At 43.5% G+C, this 11,259-nt stretch overlaps 1 protein-coding gene across 1 annotated transcript in view; it reads left to right on the top strand.

Annotated features, from left to right (window-relative positions):
• Nucleotides 1-7,150: 7,150 nt before the first annotated feature.
• The window catches only part of LOC129844919 (enoyl-CoA delta isomerase 1, mitochondrial-like), an 8,803-nt gene continuing 4,694 nt past the window's right edge, over nt 7,151-11,259 (top strand). Inside the window, exons 1-3 of the mRNA XM_055913079.1 lie at nt 7,151-7,258; nt 10,164-10,289; nt 10,535-10,662. Of these exons, the coding sequence (XP_055769054.1) occupies nt 7,216-7,258; nt 10,164-10,289; nt 10,535-10,662 (297 nt within the window). The 5' untranslated portion in view covers nt 7,151-7,215. The remainder of the gene's footprint in view (nt 7,259-10,163; nt 10,290-10,534; nt 10,663-11,259) is intronic.

Here is an 11,259-nt window from a genome sequence, read left to right as displayed (position 1 = left end):
TTAATTAGTAAATGCCGTTGGTTTTCTTACCCTGTATGGACATGGAATACAGCAATCCATGATTTGGTTTTTGTTTACATGTACTGCGTTTAGTACCCCAAAAAAAACGTCATTGGTGCTGTACCCGTTTCCAGTTGATAAACAGGGAGGGTTTGGGTTGTGGAGGTAAATAAACCGGGAGGGTTTGGGTTGGGGGGGTAAATAAATCTCCCGCTGCCCTTTAAATACGTCACTCGTTGTTTCAAGCCACACCCTGGGACACCCGCCGAACACCAAACCACACCCCGGGACACCCGCCGAACGCCAAGCCACACCCCGAGACACCCGCCGAACGCCAAGCCACACCCCGACACACCCGCCGAACGCCAAACCACACCCCGGGACACCCGCCGAACGCCAAACCACACCCCGGGACACCTGCCGAACGCCAAACCACACCCCGGGACACCTGCCGAACGCCAAACCACACCCCGGGACACCCGCCGAACGCCAAACCACACCCCGAGACACCCGCCGAACGCCAAGCCACACCCCGACACACCCGCCGAACGCCAAGCCACACCCCGACACACCCGCCGAACGCCAAACCACACCCCGGGACACCCGCCGAACGCCAAACCACACCCCGGGACACCCGCCGAACACAGTAAACATATCTGTTAAAGAACGTTTTGGAAAAACATGTCGTACAGTACAAACCGTTCCACAACTTCAGCAAACGTTCAAGCGAACTGAACGCACCCCTGGCTGTGGTCTACAAATGCTAACTTTGTAGCATTATTGTCCAAACGTTCAAGCGAACTGAACGCACCCCTGGCTGTGGTCTACAAATGCTAACTTTGTAGCATTATTGTCCAAACGTTCAAGCGAACTGAACGCACCCCTGGCTGTGGTCTACAAATGCTAACTTTGTAGCATTATTGTCCAAACGTTCAAGCGAACTGAACGCACCCCTGGCTGTGGTCTACAAATGCTAACTTTGTAGCATTATTGTCCAAACGTTCAAGCGAACTGAACGCACCCCTGGCTGTGGTCTACAAATGCTAACTTTGTAGCATTATTGTCCAAACCCAGTTCAAACCAAGTCATTATCCCTGATATCCCTCACATTTCATGTCAGACCGATTTTGCAATTTGTGTGAAGTATCCCTTATGTGACACAGATTGAGGTTGTTCCTAAGCTCTGATCTAAGATCAGCTAACATGAACCCGTTTTAACCCTGATACAGAGCTCTACAGTGCCACCATTTTACTCTCGTACGCACCTAAATATGTTGCTGTGCCTCCTGGACTTGTTTATGTAGGAGCACCAGTGAGCCTAGAACAATTAAGGATTCTAGCTTCATTACCTACAATAATGTAGATTGTGCTCCTAAATTTCTATGTGTTCGCCTACATTTTTCAACTTGTAAATTAAAAAATTAATACATTTAAAGTCAGCATAGAGCCCTGGCTTAACCAATAGGAGGTCAGAAAGCAGGACCCGTATTCACAAAGCTGATCCCAGTAGGAGTGCTGATCTAGGATCAGTTTGACCTTTCAGATCATAACGAGTACCATCATATAGACAGACAGTGGGGAGGGGTCATACTCTGAGACACGTTGTGAATATGAGACCTGATCTGAGATCAGTTCTTAGGGCCACTTCGTCCTATCCTGGTTGCTTATTCAAACCAAGAGGGAGCACAGTTACCTGATCAGAGATCAGTTCTTAGGGCCAAACGGGTACCCTATTCTCTACATGGTGCAGTATTTCTGACCAGGGCACGTGGGGAGGTAGATATGGTCTAGGATCAGTTTGACCTTTCAGATCTGAGACACATTGTGAATACTCTACACGGTGCAGTATTTCTGACCATGGCACATGGGGAGGTAGATATGTTTGTAGAACATTTAGGACGTAGGTACGGGGTGGCTGCGCCCCAATAATAGCTCCTTACTCTTAAAGTGTACACTCGTTCACTACTTCACACAAATCTAAAAGCATTGTATTGGTGGAGACGTAGGCGGAGTTTCCCACCATGTTTCTATTTCCAGTCATTTCCTTTCAAACCAGTGACAGGAAGTGAACAAGTGCACACTGGGAGGAAGGAGAGATAAATGGGACATAGCCATGGGAAGAATCTCAATTGCTTTTCCTTCATTCTTCGTATTCTCTCTCCTCGTCGCCTTTTCAAACCCCATTGGATGAGGAATCAAGGAAATGCAATTAAGAATGTCCTTCTGGAGGCTCTGTACGTTCCATGTCCTTCTGGACGGCTCTGTACGTTCCATGTCCTTCTGGAGGCTCTGTACGTTCCATGTCCTTCTGGAGGCTCTGTACGTTACATGTCCTTCTGGACGGCTCTGTACGTTCCATGTCCTTCTGGATGGCTCTGTACGTTCCATGTCCTTCTGGACGGCTCTGTACGTTCCATGTCCTTCTGGACGGCTCTGTACGTTCCATGTCCTTCTGGAGGCTCTGTACGTTCCATGTCCTTCTGGACGGCTCTGTACGTTCCATGTCCTTCTGGATGGCTCTGTACATTCCATTTCTTTCTGCCGTGTTCAGCCCACTGAGTAGATCTCTGACATTTAGAATATAGACAGGTCAGAGTCCAGAACAGATCTTATTCCCAGAGGCACTTATTGTAGAGCTGAAAGAATGTGATAGGTCAACATTTTCAGCATATTGCTTACACCTATCCAATCCCTTCAGCTCTACACAAGTGTTTAGAGGTGTGTTCGGTGACGGGAAACACTCTAACCCAGGGCTGTCCAACCCTCTTCCTGGAGATCTACTGTCCTGTAGGTTTTCAGTCCAACCCTAATTTAGCATATCTGATTCAGCTAGTTAAGGTCTTGTTGAGCAGCTAATTAGTAGAATCAGATGTGTTAAATTAGGGTTGGACTGAAAACCCACAGGATGGTAGATCTCCAGGAAGAGGGTTGGACTGAAAACCCACAGGACGGTAGATCTCCAGGAAGAGGGTTGGACTGAAAACCCACAGGACGGTAGATCTCCAGGAAGAGGGTTGGACTGAAAACCCACAGGACGGTAGATCTCCAGGAAGAGGGTTGGACTGAAAACCCACAGGACGGTAGATCTCCAGGAAGAGGGTTGGACTGAAAACCCGCAGGACGGTAGATCTCCAGGAAGAGGGTTGGACTGAAAACCCACAGGACGGTAGATCTCCAGGAAGAGGGTTGGACTGAAAACCCACAGGACGGTAGATCTCCAGGAAGAGGGTTGGACTGAAAACCCACAGGACGGTAGATCTCCAGGAAGAGGGTTGGACTGAAAACCCGCAGGACGGTAGATCTCCAGGAAGAGGGTTGGACTGAAAACCCACAGGACGGTAGATCTCCAGGAAGAGGGTTGGACTGAAAACCCACAGGACGGTAGATCTCCAGGAAGAGGGTTGGACTGAAAACCCACAGGACGGCAGATCTCCAGGAAGAGGGTTGGACTGATAACCCACAGGACGGTAGATCTATAGGAAGAGGGTTGGACTGAAAACCCACAGGACAGAAGATCTTCAGGAAGAGGGTTGGACTGAAAACCCACAGGACGGTAGATCTCCAGGGAGAGGGTTGGACTGAAAACCCACAGGACGGTAGATCTCCAGGGAGAGGGTTGGACTGAAAACCCACAGGACGGTAGATCTCCAGGGAGAGGGTTGGACTGAAAACCCACAGGACGGTAGATCTCCAGGGAGAGGGTTGGACTGAAAACCCACAGGATGGTAGATCTCCAGGAAGAGGGTTGGACTGAAAACCCACAGGACGGTAGATCTCCAAGGAAGAGGGTTCTTGGCCCAAGCAAGTCTCTTCTTCTTATTGGTGTCTTTTAGTAGTGGTTTCTTTGCAGCAATTCGACCATGAAGGCCTGATTCACAGTCTCCTCTGAACAGTTGATATTGAGATGTGTCTGTTACTTGAACTCTGTGAAGCATTTATTTGCTCTGCAGTCTGAGGTGCAGTTAACTCTAATAAACGTATCCTCTGCAGCAGAGGTAACTATGGGTCTTTCCTGTGGCAGTCCTCATGAGAGCCAGTTTCATCATAACGCTTGATGGTTTTCACGACTGCACTTGAGTGTGCAAAGCTGTCATCAAGGCAAATACCACCCTAATGAATTCCCTACATAGTGCCCTAGTTCCAACCCTAGTGAATTCCCTACGTAGTGCCCTAGTTCCAATCCAAATACCATCCTAATTCATTCCCTACATAGTGCCCTAGTTCCAACCCTAATGAATTCCCTACCTAGTGCCCTAGTTCCAACCCTAATGAATTCCCTACATAGTGCCCTAGTTCCAACCCTAATGAATTCCCTACATAGTGCCCTAGTTCCAACCCGAATGAATTACCTACCTAGTGCCCTAGTTCCAACCCTAATGAATTCCCTACCTAGTGCCCTAGTTCCAACCCTAATGAATTCCCTACCTAGTGGCCTAGTTCCAACCCTAATGAATTCCCTACCTAGTGCCCTAGTTCCAACCCTAATGAATTCCCTACATAGTGCCCTAGTTCCAACCCTAATGAATTCCCTACCTAGTGCCCTAGTTCCAACCCTAATGAATTCCCTACCTAGTGCCCTAGTTCCAACCCTAATGAATTCCCTACGCAGTGCCCTAGTTCCAACCCTAATGAATTCCCTACATAGTGCCCTAGTTCCAACCCTAATGAATTCCCTACATAGTGCCCTAGTTCCAACCCTAATGAATTCCCTACATAGTGCCCTAGTTCCAACCCTAATGAATTCCCTACCTAGTGCCCTAGTTCCAACCCTAATGAATTCCCTACATAGTGCCCTAGTTCCAACCCTAATGAATTCCCTACATAGTGCCCTAGTTCCAACCCTAATGAATTCCCTACCTAGTGCCCTAGTTCCAACCCTAATGAATTCCCTACCTAGTGCCCTAGTTCCAACCCTAATGAATTCCCTACCTAGTGCCTTAGTTCCAACCCTAATGAATTCCCTACCTAGTGCCCTAGTTCCAACCCTAATGAATTCCCTACATAGTGCCCTAGTTCCAACCCTAATGAATTCCCTACATAGTGCCCTAGTTCCAACCCTAATGAATTCCCTACATAGTGCACTAGTTCCAACCCTAATGAATTCCCTACATAGTGCCCTAGTTCCAACCCTAATGAATTCCCTACATAGTGCACTAGTTCCAACCCTAATGAATTCCCTACCTAGTGCCCTAGTTCCAACCCTAATGAATTCCCTACCTAGTGCCCTAGTTCCAACCCTAATGAATTCCCTACATAGTGCCTTAGTTCCAACCCTAATGAATTCCCTACACAGTGCCCTAGTTCCAACCCTAATGAATTCCCTACCTAGTGCCCTAGTTCCAACCCTAATGAATTCCCTACCTAGTGCCCTAGTTCCAACCCTAATGAATTCCCTACATAGTGCCCTAGTTCCAACCCTAATGAATTCCGTACATAGTGCCCTAGTTCCAACCCTAATGAATTCCCTACATAGTGCCTTAGTTCCAACCCTAATGAATTCCCTACATAGTGCCCTAGTTCCAACCCTAATGAATTCCCTACCTAGTGCCCTAGTTCCAACCCTAATGAATTCCCTACCTAGTGCCCTAGTTCCACCCCTAATGAATTCCCTACATAGTGCACTACCTTTGACCAGGGCATGTAGTTCCACTATGTAAGGAATAGGGTGTCATCTGGGACCAATAGGTTCTGTCCGGTCTGCATTACTGTACTTATCTTGTTGCAACACCACTTCACGCCACCAGATGGCGTCAGAGCAGCAGCCCTGGACCGGGAGGACGTCTTTTACAGAGAAACATGGAGATAGAGGCATCTGATCCATCGGTTGATTGATTGATCGATCAATAGACTGGGAGGACCTCTGCTGCAGAGGAACAGGGATAGAGTCATCTGATCCATCGGTTGATTGATTGATCGATCAATAGACTGGGAGGACCTCTGCTGCAGAGGAACAGGGATAGAGTCATCTGATCCATCGGTTGATTGATTGATCGATCAATAGACTGGGAGGACCTCTGCTGCAGAGGAACAGGGATAGAGTCATCGGATCCATCGGTTGATTGATTGATCGATCAATAGACTGGGCGGACCTCTGCTGCAGAGGAACAGGGATAGAGTCATCTGATCCATCGGTTGATTGATTGATCGATCAATAGACTGGGCGGACCTCTGCTCCAGAGGAACAGGGATAGAGTCATCTGATCGATTGATTAGGTTTATGGTCCGTTAAGAGGAAGATTCCCTCCACTGCTCACCAAAAGCTTTAGCCTTGATCCTGAACTTGGCGTAACAAGGTGTTGGCTTGACAGTTGTTAAACCTGGGTTCTAGTCTTGGTTGGTGCTACCCACCGAATTCACTACAATATACTTCCATGGTTGGTTTCATTGTATCTCCCCTTTAAAGCTGGAATTTTCTATTGTTGGTTTCATTGTATATCTCCCCTTTAAAGCTGGAATCCTTAATTGAAACAATAACTAAGCGGGCACCCCACCTGTGTTTTGGTAAAAAGCTGAGGGATGGGCCTGGAGAAATGTCACCACTTCTTACATTTAAACATTTTTACTTAAAATTTTAATTTTAAGCTTAAATTCAAAGCAAGAGATGTGTATGCAAGGACTGACCATCCTTGATATCAAAATGATAGTTTTAACTATGATTTTAGGATATATACAGTGTTTGTTTACATTTACTTTGTTTACAAACATTTGAGTATAACAAGCTTATATTTGGGGTTCTGATGAGGTACAAGAGTTTAACCAATAGTAAAACATACATTAGTATCTAACTATGTACGACGACTGACCGTAAAACATTCAACTTAAATTCATCAGTCTTTGACCCTCGAAGTAACCTGTAACCAATCCCTGTCAAGCAACTCCCACTTTGTCAATGGGCGAGTTCGTTTTGCATGGCCCGATGCCCCGGTTTGGTAAATATTTTTAAAGAACAATGGAATGGTTTAAAAAGTGAAACTCCGCACCCTGGGCACCGGGCCTTGTTAAACGAGCTTGCCCAGTGTGGTTGATAGTCCGGCAGTCTGATAGGGGGAATCACGTTTTCAACACCCACAAAACACCTACAGTCACGGTGTTCAGGTCCAATCAGATGCCAATACTGATATGTTGGCCCCGCCTCCTTTGTAATTTCCTCCTTCAGGACAGAGGCAGCCCATCCGCAGTGTCTGCGCCCGGTTTGTGTCAACTTGACGAGTCGAGATGGCAAATGTATTGAGAAATTCCGCCAAATTCGGGTTTTCAGGTATGTGAACTTACCTGACATTGAGTAAGAACACCAGGAAGAGTTTAATGGCTATTTCTCATGAGTTTCGATGGCCCAACAAACAAGAATATCAGTGGTTAGATTGCATGGCTAAGTAGTTACCTAGCTAGCTAGCCTCCCCTTCACTAGTCAATACTTTTAGAAACTAGAGCAAAGTTCACAGAACGCTTGTGTCTGTCCTTATGTCGCGTAATGTCACATTGTCAGTTTGCGTGGGCTATCAAGTAGCTAACTATATCAACTAGCTAATATATCGTAGCGACTTGTTGTCATATAAGAACATCTCTAAAATAACTAAACACACATATCATACCCCCACAAAAAATGCTAACCTACCCTGTTATTGAAATGGTGATAGTATGTCTTGGGGGTGTGCTATTTGTGTATTTGTAACTTTCTCACTCATCATTTATTCACGATTCATTCATCATTGTGTTCAGAAACTATCTATTTTTATTTACAATAAAAGTGACTCAAATGGCTCAATACATTATTTACCATTTCTATTGGGCCAAAATAATCTGAAACATAACCTAAAAAAACAGCAAATGCATCCAACCAATTTGTAGTCGCAAGCTTGATGTAGTCATTGCATGCTATGAATATGGGACTAGATACTAAACTTTTTACTTCTTTAATTGACTTATGTGAGTTTGTCCCAATACTTTTGGTCCCCTAAAATGGGAGGACTATGTACACAAAGTGCAGTAATTTCTTAACAGTTCACCCGATATGGATGAAAATACCCTCAAATTAAAGCCAACAATCTGCACTTTAACCTCATAGTCCTTGTATCATTTCACAGTGCTGAAGTACAGAGCCAAAACATGTCACTGTCCCAATACTTTTGGAGCTCACTGTATATGGTGAATATGGTTCCATTTCAGACACAGCCATCATCTTATAATACAGGGTCACATCGTTTCAGTGACACTGTCAACTATCAGGGGTGGAATCGTTATTCCAAAACCTTTTCCAACAAAAAGCGTTTACTGCAAATGGAAAGAGTTTTGCCGCCTGAGTTTACTGGACAAACATTGTTCACAAACTGTGTTTAATTGTCCTTTGCGCTGTTGGCACAACTTTCCTTTTGTTATAAAGAGAAAAGGTTCCTGACTCCTCTTCCCCTAGAATACACCTGCAGGTCATACGATTTCTTTGTATTTTATTAGGATCTCAACACATTCATGTTTCTTATAACAATAAGTGATGCAGTCAGTCTTTCCTCAACTCCTAGCTGAGAGACTGACATGCATTGTATTAATATCAGCCCTCTGATTACAATGAAGATGGTCTGCAGATTTACAGAAGGTGGCTGTTTTCTGCCTCCTGACTAGTGCTGAGCGATTAGGGCTTTATGAGGTCAGTTCGGTTTCGATGATAACAAAAAAGAATTGCTATTTTCAGTTTCATTAGTAAAAAGTAAAATATATTTTTTTATAACATGAAATGCATTATGTGGGTTGAATGCTGTAACAACACAGAATGAAGCGATTTAATAACAGTCCCATGATGCTAGTGTCTGCCCATTACTGCTTATCACTTATTAACCATCATTTATTCACATTACTTTAATACAATATTTCAGTTGTTGTGTTTGTTACATTAGTATTTTTTGATGACTTTATCTCATTCCAAGTCATCATCTCATCTCTATAGAGCTGCTGCCTGTCAACATCACTATTTTAGTAGTTCTTCACAGTAAATAAGGCAGACTTTTATGACTACTGAATACCAATACCTCACTAACTTCTGTTTCTCCTCTTGATCACGCATTCTTCTCTTATGTAGCAGGCATAAAATAAACAGACAGGACAAGTAGCCACGCAATGGATTATGGTCATTGTAGTTATCACCTTTTTCTGTGGTAAACTATGTAGAACATTGGCATGTTGGAAACTACAAGTCCCTACTACATCGCACAGTTCGGGCATGATCGGATTTATCTCTAGAGAAACTGCAGCGCAATGACAGAACGAAAATGGAATTCTAATAATTGAACAGACGTCGGTCAATTTTAGTTTTTTTTAAAGCCGAAAAATAACCGAATATTTGGTTAATCGCTGTCTATACACAGTAAACATGGTGTGTGTTATATTTTGTTTATATTATTTTATACCATGGCATTTTTGAATACTCCTTTCTGATTGGCTTGAAGGGAGTTCTAGAGTGGGCATTATTTCCCTATAACACACGGTATATTGTTATTATAATGTTATTATGTTGTTATATTAAGTTCGTTTGTTATATTATATTGTTATAGTGTTATTGTATTGTTTTATTATTATATTGTTATATTATTAAGTACATTTTTTATTGTTATATTATATTGTTTTATGATATTGATATTGTATTGTATTGTTATATTATTAAGTTCGTTTGTTATATTATATTGTTATAGTGTTATTGTATTGTTTTATTATTATATTGTTATATTATTAAGTACATTTTTTATTGTTATATTATATTGTTTTATGATATTGATATTGTATTGTATTGTTATATTATTAAGTTCGTTTGTTATATTATATTGTTATAGTGTTATTGTATTGTTTTATTATTATATTGTTATATTATTAAGTACATTTATTGTTATATTATATTGTTTTATTATATTGATAATGTATTGTTTTATTATATTGTTATATTATTACATTTATTATATTGTTTTATTATTTTGTTATATTGTTATTGTATAGTTTTATTATTATATTATTAAGTTCATTTATTATATTGTTATATTATTACATTTATTATATTGTTTTATTATTTTGTTATATTGTTATTGTATAGTTTTATTATTATATTATTAAGTTCATTTATTATATTGTTATATTATATTGTTATATTGTTGATTTATTAAATTGTTGTTGTTCTTTGGCAGGTGTGTTGTCCCAGTTGTCCATCCACAGTAGACATGGGAGAGAGTGTGTGTCGCCATGCTTCTCTCTGCAGCAGAGGAACAACTCTACCTCAACTAAGATCAAGGTGGACCTGGACAGCAGTACAGGTACACCCTGGCACAGCTTCTTTACCTGTCCCAAATGGCACCCTGTCCCCTACATCAGGGTAGACAACCCACAGGTACTGTTTACATCAGGGTAGACAGCCCTGGTCCTGGAGACATCAGGTACTGTTTACATCAGGGTAGACAACCCACAGGTACTGTTTACATCAGGGTAGACAACCCACAGGTACTCATCCCTCCTCCCTCTCCCCCTCTCATCCCTCTCCCTCCTCCTCCTCCCTCTCCAGGTGTAGCAGTGTTGAGGATGCAGAGTCCCCCTGTCAACAGTCTGAGTCTGGACTTCCTCACTGAGTTCTGTATCAACCTGGAGAAACTAGAGATGGACAGGAGTTGTAGAGGTCTGATCATCACCTCGGTCAGTACACACACCACACACCACACACACACACACACACACACACACACACACACACACACACACACACACACACACACACACACACACACACACACACACCACACACCCCACACCACACACACACCACACACACACACACACACACACACACACACACCACACACCACACACCACACACACACACACACACCACACACCCCACACACACAACACACACCCCACACACACAACACACACCCCACACACACAACACACACACCCCCCACACACACACACACACCCCCCACACACACACACACCCCACACAACACACACACACACCCCACACAACACACACACCCCACACAACACACACAACACACACACCACACACAACACACACACCACACACAACACACACAACACACACACCACACACAACACACACAACACACACACCACACACACCACACACACCACACACACCACACACACCACACACACCACACACCACACAATACACAACACACACCACACACCACACCACACACCCCCATACACACCACACACACAACACACACACACACACACACCACACACACACACACACACCAC

The sequence above is a fragment of the Salvelinus fontinalis genome, unplaced genomic scaffold, assembly GCF_029448725.1.
Source record: "Salvelinus fontinalis isolate EN_2023a unplaced genomic scaffold, ASM2944872v1 scaffold_0250, whole genome shotgun sequence".
Classification (NCBI taxonomy): Eukaryota; Metazoa; Chordata; class Actinopteri; order Salmoniformes; family Salmonidae; genus Salvelinus; species Salvelinus fontinalis.
Note: the sequence above shows the minus strand (reverse complement) of the source record. Positions and strands in the feature narration are given on the sequence as shown.